The sequence below is a fragment of the Ceratotherium simum genome, chromosome X (assembly GCF_057802395.1).
Source record: "Ceratotherium simum simum isolate JZ-2026a chromosome X, ASM5780239v1, whole genome shotgun sequence".
In the NCBI taxonomy this organism is placed as follows: Eukaryota; Metazoa; Chordata; class Mammalia; order Perissodactyla; family Rhinocerotidae; genus Ceratotherium; species Ceratotherium simum.
Window position 1 is genome coordinate 70460135 of NC_141940.1, and position 26740 is coordinate 70486874.

General features: G+C 37.5%; 1 protein-coding gene across 4 annotated transcripts; it reads left to right on the plus strand.

Moving 5' to 3' along the window:
• The first annotated feature begins 1498 nt into the window (after positions 1-1498).
• Positions 1499-26324, plus strand: RLIM (ring finger protein, LIM domain interacting). 4 transcript variants are annotated; one of them, XM_087427157.1, is made up of 6 exons: positions 1499-1686; positions 3502-3565; positions 15890-15997; positions 16551-16743; positions 17957-18040; positions 19341-26324. In XM_087427157.1, the coding sequence occupies exons 4-6, from the start codon at positions 16575-16577 to the stop codon at positions 20951-20953; spliced, it is 1866 nt and encodes a 621-aa protein (XP_087283283.1). In that variant the 5' UTR covers positions 1499-1686; positions 3502-3565; positions 15890-15997; positions 16551-16574; the 3' UTR covers positions 20954-26324. The 4 variants fall into 4 exon arrangements, with proteins under 4 accessions (XP_087283283.1, XP_014652061.1, XP_087283284.1 ...); XM_014796575.2 differs by lacking the exon at positions 15890-15997; XM_087427158.1 differs by lacking the exon at positions 3502-3565.
• Positions 26325-26740: the final 416 nt, after the last annotated feature.

Sequence of the window (26740 nt, forward strand, 5' to 3'; positions counted from 1 at the left end):
TAGTACATGATTATGTAATATAAGAAAAATTGAGTAGAGACACAGCACCTAAATCATATACACATACTGTCAAAAACGACAATATCAAACCTGTTGGGAAGTTGACCAGGGAAGTATGAGGGATATCATTGTTACTGCCTGGAGTGAAATACTCATATTCCAGGCTGATGAAACGGCCATAATGCTGAGGGGGACAGTCCATCAAAAAATATTTGAGGGCCTACTGTGAGCTTGCTGGGGATATAACAGTGAACAAAGCAAAGAGGTTTACTGCTCTTAAGGAGTAGGGTAAACAAATAAATAATATACTTTCTGATTAAGCGCTTTAAAGAAAAGTAAGCAAGTAAGGGGATGGGGAAGATATTGTAGATAGGGTGGTTAGGGAAGTCTTCTCTGGGGAGATGACAATTGAGAAGAGGCTTGGATGATGAGAGCAAAGTTATGGAGTGAAAATATTCCAGTCTATGTAAAGTTGTAGAGGTGGGAACAAGTTTGGTTTGTTGGAAGAATAGTAAGAAATCCAGTGTAGCTGGAGTGTTACCTGAAAACACGGAAAACAGAAAAATGGAAAAAGAAACACGGAAACACCCTAAAAACTTGTGTAAGCTTGTTTTTCTTTAACCGTGAAAATGGGAGTTGGATGCTGTGTGGCTCATTACCTAGCTTCCTTCAGGCATTATTATCCAAAAAAGGCCTTCCTTAACCGCCCTTTTACAAATTCCAACGTTATCAGATTTTCCCACAGTCACCGCCCCTTTGCAAGTATTTCAGAGTTACCATCTCAGAGAGGCCATCTCTGACCACTCTTTAAAATTGCAATTTCCATTTGCCCCTACTGGGCACTCTCCCACCGCCCCTTTCCCCGCTTTTCTCCCTAGTATTTATTGCGAATTATATATATATACACACATATATATATACATGTATATGTCTATATATAGTAATTACATGTATAGTAAATATTGTCCCTCCACCAAGTAGAATACAAAAATCCATGAGAACTGGGATTTTGGTCTGTTTTAATTTCCTCTGTGTCCCTAACATCTACAAGAGTGCTTGACATACAGTTGGCGCTCAATAAATATATGTTGAATAAAAGGTAGGATGCCGTACGAACTGGTCTGGATTAATTGTATGAATAGACGTCAGTTTAGACTAATATCGCATTTCTGACTCTCTGAAAAAACCTTCAAGCAGCCAGATGATGACGTCCTTCAGTTTCAACACGGGAAAGCAAAGGTTCCCATAATTCTCAGAACGCGAATTTCTCGCCACAATTCAAAATGGCGAAGGAGGGTGGGGCCTGTCACATGGTGGGCGTCCCAGCAGCTTTCCTTTTCCAGACAGCGGGCCGCCTTGCCGCGTCGTCGGCTGTCCCCCTCCTCCTCCCGCAGAGCCTTTTCGAGGAATCGCCTGGGATTGGCTAATAGGCTGGGAGTGGGGCTGTGGGGCCGGGAGGCGGCATCATCACTTCCTGTTGTGGGCAGTCGTTTCCTGTCGCTGCTTGGTAACAATGGGGAAGATAATGGCTGCCTGAGCAACGTCTCCGAGCAGGCGCTGGGCTAGAGGCGGGTCTCAACCAGCGACTCATCGGAGGCGGGCTTGAGAGCGGCGGCAGGGGAGGCGCGCAGGAGCCTTGGCGGCGGCGGCCGAACCGACCGAGTCGGATCCCGACATTAAAACCGAGTAAGTGAAGCCTTGGGAATCCTCTGAGAAATGGATGGAGAGCGAGAGGAAGACAGCGGAGCCACGGCTACCGCCTTCTCTCAAAATGGCCTGAGTGGCGCGTCGTGGCGGAGGCTCAGCGCCGCCTCCGGACCCCAGGCGCCGGTTGCTGCGGGGGACTCCGTGGCGTAGTCGCCGCTGCCATTTTAGTTGGGTGTATAGTCGACAGGCTCTTTGAAGAAGGGGAGAGAGGTGGGTAGTACTTCCTCTCCGTGGCCGCGCGAGCCGCAGCTGGGGCCCTCCAGAGCCTTAAGAATTTGGGGGAGGCGATTTTTGAGTGTTGGCCTCAGGCGTGAGAATCTTTGATTGTCTCAGGTTTTTCTCCCGGTTCTCTGGAGGCTTCCCTCGCCCCCTCTCCCTTTTACATGGCGGGATTGGGTTTGGGAAAGAGGGAAAAAAATCAGTCTGCTCTAAGTTAGATGCTAGGAACTCTTGGGCCTTTAGATTTCCCAGAATTTGCAAAATCCCATTTTGAGCTCTGCAGGGCACTATCAATTAGGCGCCCCCTGGGGCCACGATGACATCTTCCCTGAGGATCTGAGGCAAATGTGGTTTACTCCCTTACTTGAATAACCCTGGCGTATCCTTTGCCAGATATCACTGCAAGGATCCCCTCCAAAAGGGAGGGAAAAGCCGTTGCGTGTTTGTTGTTTTTCCCTGGGTAAGGGTGGGAATTGGGCCAAATGATTTTCAAGTTAATTTCCGTTCAATCCGCCAACAACCCAACCCCCCCCCCCCCTCAGAGAAAAAGCCTAAGGGTCTCGGCTTCTGCGGGCGGTACCTGCCACGTACGCCATAGCTTTAGTAACTAGTATTAACCGGTTGGGCTTCTGCTTCCTGGATACTCAGTCCCTTTTTCCCTTATGCTGATTAATTTCAAGATGGAGGAGACAGCCACGTTCCTTCCCTAGACAGTTTCACCATACTTATTCCACAGGTTAGTCCAGGAATCTGAAGCCTAGTAGCCTTGTTATTTAGGTCATTCTTTGGTTTTGGGGCAAGAGGAAGCATTTATATAAGATTGTCATCCACCATTTACAAGTCCCCACGGTAATTTTTTGCTGGAAATAAGGAGCCCGCATTTCCTGAATCAGAAGTAACTGCAGTGGCTTTGGATGATTGAAGGGAGGAAGAAATAAACGTACTACTACTAATCATTTCTTTGACTGTTCGTGATTAAAGGCAATATAACTACTCATACCACCCCATCAGGTACATTATGTCCCTCCTGGATGACTTGAGAGCAGGCAGGCACAATTATAGCCCCCCCAAAATCAGTTTTATAAATTGTAAAAATAAAGTACCCAGGAAGACCAATCTAAACACTTTCTAAAATATGATTTTAGGACACTTCTCTTACTGGAAAATGTTTCATTCTTTAGTCTACGATGTCCTGATGATCTTTCATACTTTAAGCTCCTTCCTTAGGCCAGTGTAATGTGCCAAATAAGTCCTTTAACTATCAGAATCTGAAAATAATTACTGGTCTGATAAGGAAAGGCCTATTTTAAGCAAGCTTATATTAAAAGGTAGGTTAGTTCTCAGCCTTTAAAGGAAATTTTACATCTAAGATTCCTGGTTCCCTCTGACATTCTCAGTCTCTCCAAATATCCTAATACTAATATTGAATTAGGTTGGGTTATGGGGTGTGTGTGTGTGTGTGTGTGTGTGTGTAACTAAAATATATAGGATGTGTATTTTTTTAGGATGTGTCTATTTCAAAGAAAATGTCTATCTTATAAAAGAGAAAGAATAATGGATTCTTTTTTTTTCTAGAGCAGAGAGTGAAGAAAACTAAAATCCAGTTTATTGTATTACAATACTATGTCATAACAGTCAGGTAATTTATTTTTTGTTGAGTCTCCTGATGATTTATGTGTAGAATGCATGTTTAAAAATATTTATTCTGTTTTGCAGGCCCTGTAATTGGATGAGCTTATTTGGTATATGTTAGTTGATGTTGGGCATTCTTCATGATGAGAATGGATATTTTTTACTGGGGGTTCAAAGGGTAGTGTTTCTCAGTAGCTGGAACTCACTAGTGCTTTATCTGTGAATTTTTCTCTTTTAAAATAATGTCTGAAGTTTACCAGTACCTGTATAGAACAGAAAGAACAAAATAGAAAATTGCAGCCTTAAATCACTGTTGGAATGGGATGGGTGTACATAAACAGCATTTAAATGTTCATTGAATAACTAAATGAAATATCAGTAGAATATCTTACAGAAATATAATCTTACATTATTTTGTGTGGTGTTCGATTTTTTCCTTCGAGATCCAAAAATCATAATTGATATATAATACTCTGGTATTAACTCCTGTCATCATCATCATCATCATTAAGGTAACCACATAATTTATTGCCCTAGCCAGGATGCTTTTAAGAGCAAAAGGGACCTTATTAATAATTATGCCTGGACAATAGGTGCAAACCTGGATTGTCCCAGGCAAACTGGGATGAGTAGTTAGCCTAAATTGATAACTAACTTGTATTGAATGCTTTTGTGCTACATCCTGTGCTTCACATGCATGATTTTGTAATCCTCACAGCAAAGCTTCATGAGGATGTTAACTGTTTTACAGAGGTAACTGAGACTCACAGAATGGGTTAAGTAGTTTGTCCTCAGTTAAATAGCTAATAAGTGGTAGAACCCCCATTTTAGCCCAGGTCTGTCTGATGCTGAAGTCACTAAACTTTTATGCCTCTAGACTTAATTGCTGTACAATTAGATCGGAAATGCAAAGAAAATGACAGAAAAATTGTAATTAAAAAATCTGTAGTTTATGTTGCATCAGAAACTTTTGTTAAAGGAAATCTGCTTTATGAAGCAGGTGAGACTTATTTAGCAATTACCCCCTCCCCTTTTTTTGTCTGTCATGGTTCCTGTTTCAGCTATTACTAGTTGTGATATAATTTGATAAACTTAATTTAAAATCAGAAATGGTTTTAAGAAATAACTTAATGAAATGATATCTAGAAATGTTAGGCTGGTTGGATATATTCTTTCAGGTTAATAAATGTGTAGTGAGGCCTTAAATAATACAGTAGGTCAATTGGAACATCTGCATATATGGAATTATAAGGTATATATTACTTTTTCCATAGCCCTAGTGGATTGGGAAATAGAGCAAATCACTCACCAGCCTCCTGTTCCCTTGAGTTACCATAGAGTGGATAACAAATTAGGAAGTGAAAAGCCCTCTGTCAAACCCAGGCCAATGAGGTGCTAGAATTTTGGGCCACTGCCTAGAACTGCGACAGGGTTTTCTTTTGTAAGTCCAATTCCTTAACATTTCTGTATAACACAAAGCTTTCCAAAACCTTATGGCCCATTGATTACAAAAAGTATCCAGTTTACATAATCCCTTGACATTTTGGTAACCAGTGTAAGAAAGCGGTAATACTTGTGTCTGTTTTTTTCCTTCATTATTTTTTTCTCAACCTTGAATATGGAAGTTTCCCAGATAATCAAGCAGTTCGTTTTTTCTTTCATCAATTGAGATATTTTTTAGACATAAAAATCTTGGCAATTTTGAACAATTTAGGAATATATTTATGAACTTGTGATTTTGCTCCTGAAATACATAGTTTATATTTTTTGTTGTAGATTTTCTCGTATTTTAGTGCTCCAACCCAAGATTTTAATTTCACTAGTCATAATAGCATCTACATATGTGTGAGACAAATATCTGTAGACAGTGCATGGTATGTATATAGATTCATGGACCTCTTGAAATAATTTCACGACTACAGGTTGTGTTTAATTTTTTAATTTGTGTTTAATGATATTTGTGTTTAAGGTTTTTAATTTTTTCTGGAATGGAAAACAATCTCTTTCCTCTTGCTCTCCACTTGACTGTAGGAAGAAAAGAGTTAACTCTTAATTACAATTTTCATTTTTTTATTGACCAAAGTTCCCGTTAGTGTCAGTTACATCTAAGGTGACCATATAATTTATCCAAACTTGGACACTTTTGAGAGTGAAAAAGGGCCATGTTAATAATTACTACAGGACAACAGGTGTAGACTGCTACTCTTCTGGACAAACCGGGGATATATGGTCACCTTTGTTGTTATTTCTATGTAGGAACACTAGTTCAGGAAGCACAGTTGTCAGCATGTTTGGTTCTGTAACACAACATTGTTTTCCTCAAATAAAATAACAGTCATTAGTGTAGATAATAATATTTTCTTTTTTGGTCAAGTGATTTTAATTTTAGAAATTGGCTTCACTCTTTTATAAAAAGTTAATTTTTGATGGAAAACTTACGTCCTTAAAATAGTACTTTATTTAGTGATTAACACCAGAATTGCCAGTGATTTTACATTAATAACTTTTTTTTAATAAACACATGAACCTTTTGAGTTTCTGATCATTTTTTGACTTGGGAAAAATGAGAAGCAAGTCAGAATTGAGTTTGTGTGGATAAGACCAAATACTAATTTAGTGATGTAATTTGATAATAAAAGAACGTGAAATGGGTAATCGAAGATTAAATTCACTGTCTGAAGTTCTTGAGTGAATTGAAATGTCATCATAATGCTTTCCTTTTTTCACTAACTTGATCCTTTGAATTGGCAGCGTTTGGCTTGGTCTCTGTCCTTTGATTTGTTGGCATTCTTAATACTCTTTCGATTTAACTGTTTTAGAGGGTTGTAGTCAGAAGTGTTTGCGAGCTGCAAGTCAGTAGACTTCCTGCCAAGTGCTTAGACGCATGAGGGACATTTCTGAATCCTTTTGGTTTTTTTCTGCTGTCTATTTCAAGTGGTAAAGATAGAAGAATATAAGCAAGGCTAAGCTAACATTGCCATGCAGATAATATCTTGTATTGCTATAGTAGTATCAGCAGTGGTGGAGGCCTTGGTAGCATCCTCTGACAGGCCAGTATTGGAAATAATCGACAAATTGTGTGGGTGGTGAGAGGTATCATGCAATAAATAAAGGCAGTGAAGCATCAGCCTTGACCTATTTTTTAAAGAGGAATGCTTTACATTTCTTTTCAAAAAGATAAGATAGTCACAAAAAGGGAGATAGAAGTGCTTGGGTGAAATGGCAGTGAGAAAAGCACAGCTTCTAAATTTATATCCTAGTTATTCGTGTTGTTTCTTAAGTTTTATTTTTCTGACTTAATACTGTAATGTGACCTGGGTTATATGTTATTCATAGTCACAGATTCATAGAACTGGAAGGTACTTTGTAGATAGTTTAATCCAATACTCTAATATTGATGGAGATCCTGAGGCACATTAGGTTAAATGAATTGGCCAAATTTACATAGCTAGTTAATGTTACAGCCAAGACTAGAACCCACCATCTCCTGTTTTCTCCTTTTCACAGAGCTGAATTCCACCCTGCTACTTATAAAATAAAAAAGCTATCTGATTGTTATCAGCCTTTTATTACAGATGTCATAAAACTTTAATTAAACATTTTATATATGAGGAATTCCCAACACTTTTGGTAACTACATATACGATGGTACTTTATATCCTGACCTCAAATTCAGCAATTCTTTGTGATTTGACTTTTTTTAAAACTGCATTTAGTATTTTTCATGTTGGTGATGATGTTATTGAGCTAACATTTTCTTTATTGACAAGAATTGCATGTCATTAATTCTCATCTACTCTATGAGATTATTAATAAAGCTCTGTTGCAAACAGTGCTGCTTGCCCTTCTCTTTTCAGTATGACACATTTTTCCGTTGATAACTATGATTTTTTTTTAATTGGCATTTTCTGGTTTAGAACACTATTGAGTTTGGAGCTTGTATGAACACATGCAAAAGGTGAAAATGCTCAAGATACTTTAGTAGTTGGTTGATATTAGGTTACCTTGATTCCTCTTTCCCACCATACCTTTTTGTTTTTAAAAAGGTTATTTCTTCCAAACTTAATAGACATGGCTTATTTATAAATTGATATTCATACAAGCATTTGAATTTCAGAATTCTGTTTTGTAAAGTCTGTTGTTCTGTTAACAATATATTTTGGTGCCTTAATTGGGTACTATGATGCACTGTGTCTGTTGAATATATGTGTGTGCTTATACTTAGCACCAGGTCTCCTGACCCATTAGGACCAAACAGTATGTTTTAAGTGACTTTTTGCCCTAACATCATAACAAAATTACATTTTTTAAAGATTGGTGTACATGGATTAGGAGAATTAAATGAAATTCTTTTAGCAGTGGTCAGAAACATAGTAATCTGCATGATTTATATTAATATATGATAATGACTATAGGAGAAATGGAGATCACTAACAGTGCTTTAAAATTCTCAAGGTGAATAAAATCTATTTTAAGTTTCCTGATTACAGAAATCTCAGGTTTGGTTTTCTTGCTGTCTTTTCCTCCCCAGAACTAAATTTACCTGACACAGTCATACGTTCATTGACCAAATGAGTAGTTTTTGAAACGACTGGGCAAAATTTCTAATTTGGCTGCTGGTTTCCAGAAATGGATTTGAATATATTGGCACACGAAACTCTGAAAGAAATAAGGTTAATAAAATATCTACTTATCCAAGGGGCCAACTGTATTTAAGACAAAAATACTAAAAGTTGATTTATTTAAAAATAAGTCCTTCTGGGTTCATACTGCTTATAAACGGTGTTTTGTCATTTTGGAAGTCTTTATACTGGGAGTGAACATGGTATAAAAAGCTCATAGTTATGAGGTTGAATCCTTTTGACATGCCTATTGGGATTGAAGGAATGTATTTTATTTTATTTATTTATTTTTTTGTGAGGAATATTGGCCCTGAGCTAACATCTGCCAATTCTCTTTTTGCTGAGGAAGACCAGCCCTGGGCTAACATCCATGCCCATCTTCCTCTACTTTATATGGGATGCCGCCACAGCATGGCTTGACAAGCGGTGCGTCAGTGTGCGCCCGGGATCCAAACCGGTGAACCCTGGGCCGTCGCAGTGGAGTGCGCGCACTTAACCGCTTGTGCCACCGGGCCGGCCACAAGGAATGTATTTTAAAGTATATAGTCTTGAGATATATTGAGAGGCAGTTGTCCATTTAGTGGAAAGTTGACTGGATTTGGAATCAGGTGACCTGGATTTAGTTACTGGCTCTTTCCACTTACTAGCCACATGGCCTTTGGTAAATCACTTCGTTTCTCTGTGCTTCTGTTTCTTATCTGTAAATTAGAGGTGGTGATTCCAACTTCAAAGGATTGTTGTGAGGATTAAATGAAATATAGGTAAAAGGGCTGTGTAAATATAGGGTAGTACGTATTGCTTGTAACTAGGGAGAGGCCTAAGTGATTTAAGAACAATTATATATTTGTTCTCTTAAATTGTTTTTTTTGTGTGTGTGAGGAAGATCAGCCCTGTGCTAACATCTGCCAATCCTCCTCTATTTTTTGCTGAAGAAGACTGGCCCTGGGCTAATATCCGTGCCCATCTTCCTCCATTTTATAGGGTACGCCGCCACAGCATGGCTTGCCAAGCGGTGCATCAGTGCACGCCCGGGATCCGAACTGGCGAACCCTGGGGGGCCGCAGCGGAGCGCACACACTTAAGCACTTGTGCCACCGGGCTGGCCCCTTAAATTGTGTTCTTGGTAAACATTTCATAGAAATACTTAAGTTTAACAATAGCTAATGAGGGGCTGGCACGGTGGCCAAGCGGTTGTCTCTAATCTCCATGTAGGAAATGATAACATTTCTAGGGGCTGGCCCCGTGGCTTAGCGGTTAAGTGCGCGCGCTCCATTGCTGGCGGCCCGGGTTCGGATCCCGGGTGCGCACCGACGCACCACTTCTCCGGCCATGCTGAGGCCGCGTCCCACATACAGCAACTAGAAGGATGTGCAACTATGACATACAACTATCTACTGGGGCTTTGGGGGGAAAATAAATAAATAAATCTTAAAAAAAAAAAATTTCTAAAAGGTCAAGAGTGAATCTTGAAGATTGGTGAGCATAGGAAAGAATCTTCTATTGCATGTGTCTTGGTAGAGTATGAAAACTTTTTATTTTATTTTTGAAAAACATAAAGGTAGATGGATAAATAGTGTGTTTAGACAGCATGAACAATATATTGGGAACACTTTGAAACTCTTTCCATATGTGGAATTTCTCTACCTTACAAACAAATTGTTTAAAGCTGCCCATATGGTAGCCACTAAGCCGGTGTGGCTACTGGACACTTGAAATGTCACTAGCGTAGCTGTGGAATTGAACTTTTAATTTTCTTTACTTTTAATTAAGTTAAATAAAAAACTGAAGCAGTGTGAAATATTTTTCCATTAAACACAACTTTATTGTTTCTAGTAGGACTACGTTTCACTTTAACCATTGAAAATTTAGCATCCAACTTGAGATGTACTATTAGGGTAAAATACACACCAGGTTTCAGAGACTTAGTATTAAAAAAAAGTAAAACATCTCACTAATTATTTATATTGTTAACATGTTGAAATGATATTTTGGTTATGTTGGGTAAATAAGATATATCAATAAAATTAATATTTCAAAAATATAAAAGACCATGTAAGGCAGAAAGTGCCACTCGTGTCACAGACAAATGCTGTGAGCAGAGATGGATGAAAAAATTGCCAGCTGAGATAGTCAGTAAAGCTTCTTAGGAGGTAAGATTTCATTGAATCTTGAAGGGTGAGTGAAATGGGGAGAAACTAAGAAGGGGCTGAGGAGGGAACAGCATTAGAAGTGTGAAGGTAGTAAAGCACCTCCAAGGTATGTTGGAGGGTGGGGATGAGGCAACATAAGTGGGTTGGTCTTGAAGGAGTTATAACAAAATTATGTCGCTGGAATATGTAGGTTAATATGACCCTAGGCCCAGAATAGAAAACCAAGAGACTTATCCATCCTTACTGACATTTTAGTCCAAAAGGTGTTTTGAAATCAGTCTGTTCAAACTCCCATCTAATAAGGAATTCCCTTTTAATATCCAGCCTCTGCTTGAATATTTCCCGAGATGGGTAGTTTGCTTGCTTCAAGAGGCTGGTTGCATCTCCACTTTTGGACAATTTTATTTGTTAGACTATTGTATTAAAAGAAAGAATTATCTGCTTCCATATTTCTTCAACTATTGGCCCTAGTTTGACCCTATAGTTCTGTTCTCTTTCATCTTATTACTCTAAATATTTGAGGATGGTAATCATGCCCATTTTTAGTCTTGTCTTCAGACTAGAGAGCTCCAGGTAATTCAACCATTTCTTTTTCTTTCTTTCTTTCTTTTTTTTTTTTTGGTGAGGAAGATTAGCCCTGAGCTAAGGTCAGTTGCCAAGAAGACTGGCCCTGGGCTAACATCTGTGCCCATCTTCCTCTACTTTATATGGGACGCTGCCACAGCATGGCTTGATAAGCCATGGTGCGTAGGTCTGCGCCAGGGAGCCAAACCCGCAAACCCTGGGCCACCGAAGCAGAAGGCATGAACTTAACTGCTGTGCCACCAGGCCGGCCCCTCAGCCATTTCTTTTCTGATGTTCCCAGGCTTCTCACTATCTTGGTCACTGTGTTTGTCTGTGTCCTTTTGGAGGTATTTAAAATGTTTCAAATACTCCACATATAGTCTGAATGGCAGGTTGCAGTGGGACTGTTACCTACTTTTATTTGAACACTGGTCTATGAAAGCAACATGTGATTCTGTTAGGTTTCTTAGCAGGCAGGTCAAACAGACTTTTTATTGAGCTTCTGTTAACTAAAAACTTCAGGTCTTCTTCATGTGAAACTTCCAAGACCAGTTTTTCCCCTACTCTGTACTCTTACTATGGGTTATTTTAGCTCAGTAACCCTTAATAAACTGTTCAGGTTAGCACATTTACCATCATTTTTGTTGATTTCAGCTCATCCTCACAGTCCACTGAGAATTCAGAATATTATTTATCATATATGTCTTCATTACTAACTCCCAGCTTTGAGTTGTCTATAGATTTGGTTAGCATGTCTTTGACATAGTTCTTTTTAAAATGCTAAAGACAGGGCTGTTTGTGAGTTAACATTGCTCCATAATCTTTGAAGGTGGTATTCAACAACTGTGAATCTCTTCAACTGTATTGTCATCGAGCTCCTTGCTACTCTTAACTGTGATTCTAGGATCAGCAGCATCAGCATCACTTGGAGGCTTATTTAAAATGCAGGCACTCAGGCCCCACCCCCAACCTACTGAATCTGAATCAGTATTTTAACAAGATTTCCAGGTGATTCATTTGTACGCTGAAGTTTGAGAAGCACTGATCTGGTCCACATTTCTTTGTAACGATAGGATGAGAAACCTTCTCAGACTCTGTACAGAAACCAAGCCAGGCATACAAGCAGTATTATCCTGATGTCCTTATCAAAGAAGTTCTTAACCTTGACTGCATTATAGATTTACCTGTGGAATTTTTAAAATATCACTGTCTGGCCAATCCCAGAGAAAGCTCCCCAGGTGATTCTAATGTGCAAACCAGGGCTGAGAACCATCCCTGTATAAAGCAAATCAGGCTAATTTGGCAGTGAACCCCACTTCTGGTGAACATATCTTCTACATTAATGCAGTATATCTGATATTTTTCCCTAGGTTTATTGTCAGATTTTGTAGTTGCTGTAGTTTATAGACTTCACTTTTTTTGAAATTAGATCATTTTTAAATCTAGTATTCTAGCATCTCTCCTGTTCTCTATGATTTCTCAAAGATTATCATTAGAAGGTTTGCAGTTTTGGCTCTTGGTTCTTTGAGAAGTTTGTTTTTTCCACTATTTCCAGTTGGAAGGTGGTTCTCCTTGTTGAATAAAATAGAAACAAAATAGAAGTTGAGTGCCTCTACCTTCCGTCTTCTGTTAATATACCAACTCCCCCACACGCTCAGTACAAGACCCCTTTCTTGTTTCAAATTCTGTTTTTCAAAGACTTTAAAAATCTTTCCCATATTTTTGAAAGTTTCTGTTTCTTATGGGCTTTAACCTCCCTGGTGCTATTCTTAAGACTGTGCCATTCTTGTAACAGTCCTTGGTATGTGAGTTTTCTGTTATCTTTGGTTCATGTCCTTCAAATGTCAGAACTTATCAGATGTTTTTGCCTTCTTTGAAAGATATATATTTTTAAAGCCTGTCAACCCTACAGAGGTATACTTTTTTATAAATTATTTTCAGAACTATTTATTGATCCTTCACAAGTGGACTTCATCCTAACTTTGTTATTAGCATTCAAAATATTAACTGTTTAAGAACATTAGCCAAATGTTACTTGTGGTTTTCTTTGGTTTGAGGAATTGTGGCTGAAGTTTCTTTTTCCTTTTTGTTTTTCTTTATTTTTTTAAATTAGCTGCTTACTGTTACAAATACCAAATTTTATTACTTGGCTACATATGGAAAAATTTGGCTTCCTTTTGTTTGCTTTTTTCATTACCTGGCCCATGTAACTTTTATGAGCATTTTATTTAAGCCGTTGATTTCCAGTCTTAAAGTTTCAAATTATTATAAAAACAACATCTTTCAGAAATTTCTATAGTTTGGTTTTACCAAGATAAGGAATCTTAGTTATGAGATTAGGAAACTCTTTCCAAAAATATTAAGGTCTCTCTCCCCTTCCCCTACCTTGATGTGCTTATCTTATTTGTTTAAACAATGATAGGATAGTTTAGAATAATGATCTAAAGAAAACAAAGGATATCTAGATGTGCTCATGTCTAGACTAAAATTTGTTTAGGTTCAGCAGGCAGGTAGAGAGGCTTCTTTCTTTTTGATGTCTGAAAGAGTGTATGTTTTTATTTTTCTCTTTAGTATTGACTTGTGAACATCCAAATACTTCATATGTTGTGTGTGGGATTAAATGTTAGTACCAATATAGTTTATACCTCTTTCTACAAATCAGATTTTCATATGTTCATGGAATTAACTTTTATTTTGTCAATGTGAACTTAAATAAGGTCAATCTGAGGTTGGAAGGAAAAGAATTAGAGAATGAAATTTTTTGTTTGGAGTCTTCTCTTATTTTAGGTTGTTTACTACCATTGTTTTTCTTTAGAATGGTTATTTTGAGAGTATTAGGAAATCTGCCAATATAGTAATTTCCTAAGTCCGTACAAGTAATGAATGATAGTTAAGAGTTTTTGGCTAGTTTTATGTACTGTCTAGAGCAGGGGTTGGCAAACCTTTTCTGTAAAAGGCCAGATGGTAAATATTTTTTTTGCTTTGCTGATCAAAAAGCAAAATTGAGCATAGTATATAGTTATTTATATAAAAAGAGAGAAGCCAAATTTCCACAAAGTTTTTCTTGAAAAACTCAAAATGTAATAATAATAATTGAATACAATGTTTTGTAATATAGGTCTGCTAATGAGAAGAATGGCATTCTTTTTTGGGGGGTAACATTTTGCTTAATTGGGGCTAAACATACTCCTTATCATAAAAGTCATTTGCAGATGTTCATCTAGTGTTAGTGATTTGAAAAGAGATTTTCCATATTTCATCTTTGAGAATGTCTTTTCACACATATAGATATTGCTGTCTAATCAGTCCACAAGCACATAATTTTAATGAAGCATATTCATCCATTAAAAGACATTTGTGGAATTCTTTTAGATTCGAATCTAAACTTGTTAGCATATCATTACACTGCAGAGTTATCACTTCCAATTGAAGGTTAGGTGGAAGCTCCTCAGTTGCATGGCTAAATGGATTTTGAAATAAGGAAATTTCCTTTGTACTTGCATTGAGGTCCCAAAAATACTTCTGGAATTGTAGTTTATGCTCAGAAAATATGTCGGCTACAAATTTGTATGGGAATGGAGCTCTCATTTTTTGATAGCACAAGAGGTACATAAAGCAGCTTGACATTGTGATTCTAATGTTAGTTATTGTTGAAATGACTTTGCTGCGGTATAAGTTTTGCATATAAGCAGTGTTTTGCCTTGTGATTTTAGGTTGAATTCATTAAGAGACATGAAGTCTGCACCAAAAACTAATTTCCCAGTCCATTCATTGTTTGGTAATAGTAATTGAGTGTGGTTTTTCTCATTTAGAAAAAATTTCAATTTTGGATCTGGGTACAACAATCATAATAAAACTTTACCAATGCTAAGCCATCAAAATGAGCAAGTGATAGAGCAAGTCAGGATATTTAGCTTCTATTTCTGACAAAAATTCACAGGACTGATGATGGTTAAGTCCACAGTGAAGTTCACCATGGATACTACAGGTTCAATAATATGATAGATCAAATATTTTCTACATTCTACTTGCTGATGAATAATATTATGAATAACAATAGACCCTAAACCTTACATTTTCAGAAGCTGTAAATTTGCCCAACTAGGTCTTTTTCTACTCTGCACATACTTTTTACCACCATTTCAGTTATAACACATCTTAGCAGATTCCACTTCAGGTTGTGCTGAATTAGTGTTTTCTCAATGTCTTTGAAAATATTATCACCTATAGTTCTTCCATGCAGACTATTCATAGAGGCTACTTCTGTAGTTACTTCAAACTCCTTGAATAATCAGTACATGACTCCTTGAATAAACAACAACTGAATAGTCTCAGTCACATTTGTCGACTCATCAAGAGCCAAGGAAAAGCACTCAAAATCATTTACTGCCTTGCTCTTCAATTGATTTTTGATATATCCCAGTATCCTCAACTTTTTGAGCAACTGTACTCACCAAAAGGCTAATAATCTTAAACAAGTTTATTTTCTCTGGACACGTTTCTTTAGCTTCTGCAATCAAACACAGTTTAACTAACTCACCATCTGTAAATGGCTTTCCTTTCTTAGCCAACAAATGAGCTGCTTGGAAACTTATTTTGATTGAAGCCTCGTTTTTTATTTTTGTGAAGAAATATTTTGTGATGAGATATTTTGTTTTAAATTTTCTAATTGTTTGGACTGTAGCTTTCCTATGAATTGGGATTATTGTGATGAGTGCTTAGTCTGATAATATCAACATATATTTTATTACTTGAGCACAGCTAGTATCATTGTATAATAAACACAATCTTTGCCATCTAATCTGACAACAAAATAATCCACACTCCACTGTACCTTTAATGGTGACATTTGAAGTCCATTTTCTCTTCATTTGACATGATGAGTGTGCAATTTATTTATTTATTTATTTATTTATTTATTTATTGTGAGGAAGATCAGCCCTGAGCTAACATCCATGCCAATCCTCTTCCACTTTATGTGGGATGCCGCCACAGGATGGCCTGACAAGCGGTGCGTTGGTGCGAATCCGGGATCCGAACCCAGGCTGCCAGCAGCGGAGCACGTGCACTTAACTGCTACACCACGGGGCCGGCCCTGCACCGGTAATTTAAAAAAATATCACAGTATGCATGGCGCTTGAAATGCTGTCATGTTATAATTGCATCACTGCAACTTAGAGTGCACACATCACCAGTGCAAAGCAGTGAGAGTGCCACATCTGATCTCTGTTACAACTACTCAGCTCTGCCGTTAAAGCACGAAAGCAACTATAGACAATATGTAAATGAATGTATATGACTGTATTCCAGTAAAACTTGATGAACACTGAAGTTTGAATTTCATATAATTTTCACACATCACAAAATATTCTTTTTTAAAAACCTTTAAAAGTATAAAACCATTCTTAGATCTTAAGGGTGAAAAAAATAGGCACCAGGGCTGAATTTGGCCCATGGGCCATAGTTTGCCAACCTCTGACCTAGTCTTTTCCTAGTATAACAGTGCTTTTTAGGAGCTTTTCTGTTAGGAAATTTTATTTTTATGAGGTCTTAAAATCCATGTCTCAACCTGCACTCTGGATTTTCACATAATTAAAACTTCTATAGAATACATACTGACTTCTGTTTTCAAGATTAATCTCCTTTCTCCTTTTAGATAATTTTCCACTTGTTCATCAAGATGGAAAGCTCAGATTCTAACGATAAAGGAAGTGGTGATCAGTCTGCAGCACAGCGCAGAAGTCAGATGGACCGATTGGATCGGGAAGAAGCTTTCTATCAATTTGTAAATAACCTGAGTGAAGAAGATTATAGGCTTATGAGGGATAACAATTTGCTAGGCACCCCAGGTATGCATCGTGTAGCTTAAGGATTTATATATGTGAATTGCTGATTTGTGTGTGTGTGTGTGTGTGTGTGTGTGTGAGGAAGATTGGCCCTGAGCTAACATCTGTTGCCAGTCCTCTTCTTTTTGCTGAGGATGATTGGCCCTGGGCTAACATCCATGCCTATCTTTCCTCTACTTTATACGTGGGACGCCACTAAAGCATGGCTTGATAAGCAGTGCATAGGTCCGCGCCCAGGATCCGGACCTGTGAACCCCGGGCCACCGAAGCAGCGTGTGCGAACTTAACCACTATGCCACCAGGCCGGCCCCTAAATTGCTGATCTTTTTAAAAAAATAACCTGTTTTTAAAAATCTGTTTCTTTACCCATTATGAAGTATGATTTTAATACAAGGGATATAGAATGACATTTACTGCTGTACTTATTACCTGATTCTGTTCACTCATATTTGGAATTATCCTATATCAGATATTTTTAGTTATGAATTATATTGTGAGTTTATAGTAAGCTGAATTGAAAAGAGTGGAACTAAATCTTTTTGTTAGCTTTATTTAACTTACTAGACATGAGTCTAAGTGTGGAAGAGCTAATGGGAACAGTAGTTCCTAGGATAGACTTATTCTGTTTTGTCATCTCTGATTCCCTGAATATGCCCCAATCATAATTCTCCAGAGCTAGCCTTGGGTAAAATTGTCAATTATTTAGAACTTTGTGCTTGGTTATTCTCTTTTACCTGATTAGGTCCTATTTGATCCTAGTTAAAAATCATTCTCTCCCTTCCTCCTCATTTCTATTTAATTCTACTAGCCTGTGAGTGATTGCTTAAATTTTAAAAGGTAAGGTGTTAGTTAGCAAGACTGTTATGAAAGGGAGTGCATTTTGAGCCAACACTGCCAGACTTGAATCAGAATGCGTAAGTTGGCCTTCTGGCCCTACCATTTATTAGCACGTGAGTCTCATTAAGTCTGTTTCCTTGTTTTAAAATGCAGATAATAATATCTACCTCTCAGAGTTGCAGTTTTAAAGAATGAGATATTGTATGCAAAACCATTTAGTAAAGTGGAAAGAAACTTGTATAAATATATGTTGTAATGCCATGCTCCCAAAGAAGTGAATTTTACCCAGGTTTCTGCTCACTCCTTGGTTTCATCTCAGACGGGTAAGAGTCATTGGTTTTTATTTGTGATTTGGCAAACATTTTTAAACTACTTTCAGGTGAAAGTACTGAGGAAGAGTTGCTGAGAAGACTACAACAAATTAAAGAGGGCCCGCCACCACAAAACTCAGATGAAAATAGAGGTATATTTTGCTTTGGGGGGTGGGTAGAGGATGAAATGGATAAGGAACTTCATAACAGTAAATGTCAGCCAAAGATTATCCAGAAATGGCACAAATTAATTTAGTGCTAAGTAATTGCTCATAGAAAGAGAACTGGCATTTTCTTGATATTTGGTGAGAATGTCAACATGGTTTTTTCTGCTTCACCTTTGGTTTGTTTGTGTTAATTGGGACATAGTGAGAAGTGGCCTATTTAGATGTGATTTTTTTTCTTGATTTTCCACCTCCATTGAAATTTCTTCCTACTTAGTGAATTATTCCTTCCTTATAAACATGTGAGTTCCTCACCACCAGAAAGAAATGCTGTATTCTCTAACCTGGTGGTTCTCAACAGGGTATAGTTTTGCCCCCTATGTGACATTGGCAATGTCTGGAGACATTTTTGGTTGTCACAACTGGGGGTTTGCTACTGGCATCTAGTGAGTGGAGGTTAGGGATGCCGTTAAACATCCTAACATCCTAAAATGCACAGCCCCCACAACAAAGAAGTATCTGGCTCAAAATGTAAATAGTGCTGCTGTTGAGAAATCCTGCTCTTACCTCGAGTCTGGTGTTTCTCTCCCAATGTGAAGTAGGGAATTTGACACTCTAACCTAAGAGGCTACGATAATGGTTTGGTTCTTGAATGTGCCATTATATGTACTGTGCTAGGTTCAGACTATTCATTTGGTCTGATCTCCAATTTCATGTTAATTTAAAAATCTTGGTAACATGAAGAAGTATTCAGATACTTTAAACCTGTAAACCTTGTATGTATTTTTGCAAGAGCTTCAGCAGTCTTGTATTTAAAAACATCTTGTATAATCAAAGGCACTTAAGAGCCTAGAAGAAATGTTGTAGACTAATGAAAATTTGACAAAAATGTAATTTGAGCTAAAATACTTGCACCTTCACTGCTGTTGATATTGTTTGATTACATTAGTGTTTTGACAGTGGACTGAAAAAATGTCTTCTGACAGTCCACAGTGGTATGCCAGTCTCTGTATATGATGAAGTACTGAAAATAGATTTCCTCCAGATTCCCTTTAAAAAAATTCTCTAAATTTCTTTACAATTAGCTTGCTCTTTCAAAATGGAATTGAAACTTTCCTGCCTTCAGTTGCAAATTTATGCAGTGTAGTTTACAAAAATCTGCAAATGTGAAATCTGTTCAGAATCTTTGTTCTTCTTTTCTAATACAAAGTTTCAGAGCACTATTGTATGATTGTCCTAATTTTAGTAGTTCCTTTTTCTCCCTCTCCCCTCACTTTTTTTAAAACAGGTGGAGACTCTTCAGATGATGTGTCTAATGGTGACTCTATAATAGACTGGCTTAACTCTGTCAGACAAACTGGGAATACGACAAGAAGTGGGCAAAGAGGAAACCAGTCTTGGAGAGCAGTGAGCCGGACTAATCCAAACAGTGGTGATTTCAGATTCAGTTTAGAGATCAATGTTAACCGTAATAATGGGAGCCAAAATCCAGAGAATGAAAATGAGCCATCTGCAAGACGTTCTAGTGGAGAAAATATGGACAACAATAGCCAAAGGCAAGTGGAAAATCCACAATCTGAATCAACATCTGCAAGGCCATCTAGATCAGAACGAAATTCAACTGAAGCATTGACAGGAGAAGTCCCACCTACCCGAGGTCAGAGAAGGGCGAGAAGCAGGAGCCCAGACCATCGGAGAACCCGAGCGAGAGCTGAAAGAAGTAGGTCACCTCTGCATCCAATGAGTGAAATTCCGCGAAGATCTCATCATAGTATCTCATCTCAGACTTTTGAGCATCCTTTGGTAAATGAGACAGAGGGAAGTTCTAGAACCCGGCACCATGTGACATTGAGACAGCAAATAAGTGGACCTGACTTGCTAAGTAGAGGTCTTTTTGCAGCTTCTGGAACAAGAAATGCCTCACAAGGAGCAGGTTCTTCAGACACAGCTGGCAATGGTGAATCTACAGGATCAGGACAGAGACCTCCAACCATAGTCCTCGATCTTCAAGTAAGAAGAGTTCGTCCTGGAGAATATCGGCAGAGAGATAGCATAGCTAGCAGAACTCGGTCAAGGTCTCAGACGCCAAACAACACCGTCACTTATGAAAGTGAACGAGGAGGCTTTAGGCGTACGTTTTCACGTTCTGAGCGGGCAGGTGTGAGAACCTATGTCAGTACCATCAGAATTCCGATTCGTAGAATCTTAAATACTGGTTTAAGTGAGACCACATCTGTTGCAATTCAGACCATGTTAAGGCAGATAATGACAGGTTTTGGTGAGTTAAGCTACTTTATGTACAGTGATAGTGATTCAGAGCCTAGTGGCTCAGTCTCGAGTCGAAATACGGAAAGGGCAGAGTCACGGAATGGAAGAGGGGGTTCTGGTGGTAATAGCAGTTCTGGTTCCAGTTCGAGTTCCAGTTCAAGTTCCAATTCTAGTTCCAATTCCAGTCCTAGTTCCAGTTCCAGTGGTGAAAGTTCAGAGACTAGCTCAGAGGTATTTGAAGGCAGTAATGAAGGAAGCTCATCATCAGGCTCAATAGGTGCCAGGCGAGAGGGTCGACACAGGGCCCCAGTAACATTTGATGAAAGTGGCTCTTTGCCCTTCCTTAGTCTGGCTCAGTTTTTCCTCTTAAATGAGGATGATGATGACCAACCTAGAGGACTCACCAAAGAACAGATTGACAACTTGGCAATGAGAAGTTTTGGTGAAAACGATGCATTAAAAACCTGTAGTGTTTGCATTACAGAATACACAGAAGGAAACAAACTTCGTAAACTACCTTGTTCCCATGAGTACCATGTCCACTGCATCGATCGCTGGTTATCTGAGAATTCTACTTGTCCTATTTGTCGCAGAGCAGTCTTAGCTTCTGGTAATAGAGAAAGCGTTGTGTAATTAAGGTCTGAACTCGCAGCTATGTAGCTGATATAGTGATGGGCAAACAGGAATCACTTGCTTTATGTCCACTTTTTGAGTGGTGCTTAAATGTAAAGTAGCAACCTGAATTGAGTCATTGCTTTCTTAATGAGTCATTGTCCTTCCTCCAATTTCTGTTCCAGAATAAAAGGAAATATTTAAAAAGCAACGTTTTAGGACATAAAAATCTGATTTTAGTACCAGTAATTGATATTACTGATAAGTTATCATATACACTTGTCAGTTTCGTCTTTGTTATCTTAAAAGATCTGCCTTAGCAATGGCTCTTATCTGTTTCATGTTGATCTTTAAAGTTTCCCACACCATAGGAGAGACGGGCAAAGGAAATTCCCGGTTTAGACTAAGTTATAGTACATATTTCTTAAGTGATTGCTTAAAGCTCTACCATTCCCAGTTATTAGTTGGCACAAATTCAGCCACATGCTGAATATCATTTGTTCACCTTTCAGACGAGGTGATATTGGACATGTCAGTGTAAATAACACTAAGGTTAGGGTCTTTTAAGTGTATAACTGTCTCCTAAGCCCATCACTGTGGCACACTGTAGAGTGAGCTTATAGTTTAATTGAGATATTTATCTTGTGGAAATATTAAAAAAAAGCCTATGCTTGTGTAAGTGAAAAAATCACATTCATTTGTTTAAAAATGTAAAGCTATTTTGTAGAGGCTCAGTACTTTTCCAATGCACTGTTGTATTAATGCATTAAAAATTGTAAAGTACCATGCTTAGAAATGAAAAACTGCTTTTTGTGAGCCAACATAGTAAAAAACACACCAAACAAAGTACAAAGCTGCTTTTGTAAGTGTGTAGATGTCAAGAGCAGAACATATCTATAATATTTAATGTATGTGAACAGCTACTGTGACATGTAAAGGAAAGGACAGAGTGCAGAATTGAACTGCATTGAAGACCAATGGGAATTGTGTATTTTAACTTGGATTTAGGCAGGAAATGAAAGATGGGAGGAGTAAAGAAAACTGCTCTGAAGAATTTAAACTTTCCATGAAGACAGTTAATCATACAGACATGAACTGGTTTCATATGATGAGATCCTTGACACAGTATTCTACGAGCAGATGAAGTACATCAGCAAATCGGGCAGAGCTTTGGTTTAAGAAAAACCACTACCACCTAGTACAAGTTACATCATTGATGTTTTTACAAGTCTGCTCCTCAAAAAAAGAAAAAAAGAAGGTAGAGGAAAGAGACTATAAACCACTTTTAGCATAAGAATTGAAGTTGGTACAGATGTGTGTACTAATAGGAAAGTCTCGAATTTGCATTGTTTTCGAGATTAGTCATTTAAGGTACCAGTGCACACTTGTTAATATTTCATTACTTTCTCTCTAACACAAACCTAACATCTCACATTTAAAGATCAGTTGAAGAATTAAGGCATTTTTATCCTTTGTTGAACGTGAGTTGTGTTGGTTTATTTGAAATTCACATTTTAATTGTGCTGCCCATATTGGAAGATGAGACTGCTGGCTCACAATCTATGGGACATGCACTTTATGTTGTTTCCTTAGTAGTAATAATAAGTTTGTGAAGAACTCAAGTACCCTTGCTGAATTTCTCTTTTGAGGCCAGTTGGGATTAGGATTAGTCTGACTGTAGAGGACTGTGTTTATTTTTCTGGGAAAAGCTAGTGGGCCTAAAGAGGAATTGAACACATCCTTGGCCTTTAACAAAGTGAGCTAACTACCCAGGCATAGTCAGATACTCTACAAAATGAACAAGTCTGCTTTAGGAATTATCTGGCTACCTTAACTGTTATCAACTTAGCTGTAAAGATTATTTCAAAGCTCATTCTTTCATGTTTTCCTCTGGCTTTCAATCCTACCTAAGTATCAAGGAAATTAACTTGTAAATATGGTAGTTGTTTACTAAGGATATGTACTGCTCTTGCAAGGAAATAATGTCCAAACAAAGCTTCACGTATTTTTTTTAATATAAGCAGATTTTACTGTTTATGGCGCTTATGTAATACATTTTATCTTTTTAAAAAATTGTCCATGTAAAAGTCAGGGTTCCTTTATATTTGTGAGCCTCCTTGTCTCCTTTCCTGAGGGTGTAATCTACAGTTTTCAGATCTGCAGGGTAGTTCTGATTGGCTAAAAACAAACTCATTTTCCTTTTGGTATAAAATGTCCCATTACTTTAAATAGTTTAAAAACAACTGCAGCACATTCTAAGCATAAAAGCAAGTTATTGACAACAGGTACCTTCCTAACCTCCCAAGATGTATTACTCATTTATCAAGTATTAAAGTTAGAGGTAACTCATGCAGAATGCTGATTATGAATGTAGATATTGAAGCTATTCATAAACACTGGAAATAGAATTTTAAGTTTTTAGCCTTCAGTAGAATGCACATATTGGACACGTGCATGTGAGACACCTTTTTCAATTGCACTCATTAATTTCCATTGGATTGTGTAGAATGGATTCAAATATTTTAGTGGAATTTGCTACTTAATTTTTTTTTTATTTTGCAAGGTCCATAACTAATATATACTTACTAGTGTTGTGGACATTGAAGACAAGGTCATTTGTAGGTGTCAGATGTACAATGGAGAACAAAAATCTTTTTTCCCACCAGCATCCAAACATCTGTTCCCTTGAGGGAGCATTTTCTTGCAAAAGACTTTACATTTCATTTTTTATCTTTGCACTTTTTTTTTTATTACAGAAAGTTTCTGTCTTGAAGACCTAGTTTGAACTTCATGCAGTAATAGGAACAAGAAAAAACAATGTCAGGAGATTACATTGTTCAAAGCATAGGGAAAAGTACTAAAAACTGAATTTCCTTGAATATTTCAGATATTTTTTAAAGTTTACTTACTAGTCTGAAACGTTTGAGGTGTTATGTTGTTTAACTCCAAGCAGCTGACTAGATTGAGATTTATTAGTACTAAAAACCAAATTGAACAAGTTAGGTTCAGAGTTTGTAGACTTTATCTCTAGCAACACTAGAAGATGAGCCATGTTGTTAATTTGGAATATTTGCTCTAAAAACAACACATTAGTTATACCTCAGTGGTGTTAATGGTTAATGGAGGTGTGAATTGAGAAAAGTGTTCACATTAGTGTTGGAGTGTAGGTAATAATTGTACAGTTAACAATAACAACAACAACAAAAGTTTAGTGCCAGGATTATATATATATAATCTCTAAAAACTTGATCATTGGAGTTCATCCAAACTTTAAGATTAGGAAACTGGTTAGATGTAATAGTTACCTCAAGTAATTTTTTTTCCCTGGGAAAACATGTCCTTTCTGTGCCAAGTATTCTCTCCTAGTGTCAGTGTCTCAAATTGTATTTATGAAGGGTTAATCACTTAACATGCTTTGTATTTAACCATCTGCTTCCCAAATGTCCACAACATGAAATGGGTCAAGCATCAGCTATGACTTTCAGTCAGTTCCCAAAATACCCATGTGATAGGAAGGTGAATATTGCAAAATGCCTCTTGAAAGGCCATTTTTACAGCTTGCTAGAATACGGTGGCACCTTGTGGTTGTTGTTGATACTTTTCTTTTAAAAATGGAGGATATTTTTATCCCCCCTGCCCCCCGAGTTCTTTTGTGAACAAAAAATGTTCGTAATCTGCCTTATTTGAGTTTTTAAGTTTTACTTTACTGGCTTCCCTGTTAAATGTATTACCAATATTAAGTACATAGAAGCCACGTTCGCAGGGCACTTTTATTCTTTTCTTGTCTTGTAAGACTATGCTGATTGCTACTTTCTAAAGTATTCTGTACCTTAGTAATGCAAGAAATTGATAAGGCACATGTTAAAGTGTCAGGCGGTTTTTTCCTCAAGCATAGTATAATTCTTCAGTATGTTTAATATTCAATAACAGTGTTGTAATTCATTGAGTTAACTAGTAAATTGTGTGCTTTTGAAAAAACATTTGAAAATGTAAATCAATATAACATGCTTTGTTTGGAAAGTTCAAGTGCAAGGTCTGAGGAACTAGTATTTCGCTTATTTTTAAATCAGATTTTTAATAAGCAACTAAGAAACAGCTATGAGTTCAGTACCTGCCTTTTAAAAACTTGAGCATTCTGAAATTGAGTTCTTAACTGGAACATTTCTAAAATATTATCTAATATTCCCAACAAGTGGGTGAGCTCACTTGATTTAAGTAACTCCATTTCGTATCTAAAATACAGCATAGAAGAGAGGTGTTAGAACTCTCAAGGGATAAGCAGAACAGTTTGTATCAGTTTTGTGATTATTTTCATGTCTATATAGGTATTTTAATTCAAATTTGAAGGAAATAGGCACACCCTCCAACACTCTCAAATAAAGTTACAGTGAGATATTTTTTTTTTGATTAGGATTTGTTTACTAAAGACCCACAAGCTGCTTTATAGTCACTTGGATTGAGTGATAGGTATCTTAAAGACATGCAGTGAAAGTGAACCCCATCATACCACTGTGCCTAGTTATTTCAGGGTTCCTCTATCAGTAACTCATCTTGCAGATTTATTCCAATACCAAGGTATGGTTGAACCAGCTGTCCAGCCTTATCTCTAATTAGTGCCCCTCTGCTAACATTCTTTTAACTGATTGATTTGTATTGTTTTAACTGTCCAGTGTTTGGATTTTACCTCTTGATAGCTCCATTTGTCCCTGGTGCTGCTTTGAAAGATGTAGGGCCATGTGATCAGGCATCAAGTTGAGTAGGTACGCAATTGGCCTGGTTATATATCTGTGCCTCTTTCATCTTCTCCAAGGAAGAGAGCTACTTTGGTAAAGATGTTTACTTGGATTCATATAAAGAACTGGGCAGCAATCTTGGAAAGCTTTCTGAAGCCTTTAAGAACCTGAAGGGATTTGGAGGGGGAACAATAACAAAGGCTGCCTTTATGTCTTTGAACATGAAGCACATAAATGTTTGTTCTGTAAAGGCTAATGTGATTGTTATACCAGGGCTTCCTGACCTCTGGGAGAGACTTGCAAAAAAGCAGAAAGGAGCACAAAGTGAAGTGAATTTGGTTGGCTTGCTTTATCTGGTTTCTCATTTGCTTTCTATTTAAACCTGAACATAACACCCATCTCCAATATCTATCCAGCAGACTCCTGGTTGGGAAGCCCTGTATTAAATTTTGAGAATGTACCCAGTTTCCTTTTTTTTTGTACAGTGCTTTACACCTGCTAAAAATTAACTTGTTTAATGCAAAACAAGACCTTGAAAGGTCAGTCATATTAAAGCTGGTTTGATTAATAGTTATCTTTTAGGAAGAAGCTTTTTCCCTATGTAAGATGTCATACTGCAGATTTAAAATATAGACTATCAATAAAATGCATGAAGTGATCATTTGTGCTTGATCATCTCTCCTTGGGTTTTTCTTTAAAAAGGGGAATCTGATAAAGGTTCCGTTGCTTCAAACCGATGTCAAATAATTTGACTTGATTTTTAGAGTCAAGTGGAATTACAGTGCAACCTTGATTTTGATTCTTCTCACTGCTGTGAGTGGGCAGGTACTGGTTTATGAGATATAACTTTCGTTCTGTGTTGTGTAGTTTAATGGCTCAATCTTCAAGTGGTAAAAGATTAAAGTATATTCTGATACAAGAATCCTGGAAAGATTTATGTAAATGACATTTTAAGTAGGTGCATCTTTGCTATTTCTTGTATTCTCACCATTGCCCTGACCACACCCTTGCTTGACCTCTATAAATACAAAAGCTTGTCTAGGTGTGCGTGTATGCTTATGCAGCTTTTGTCTTC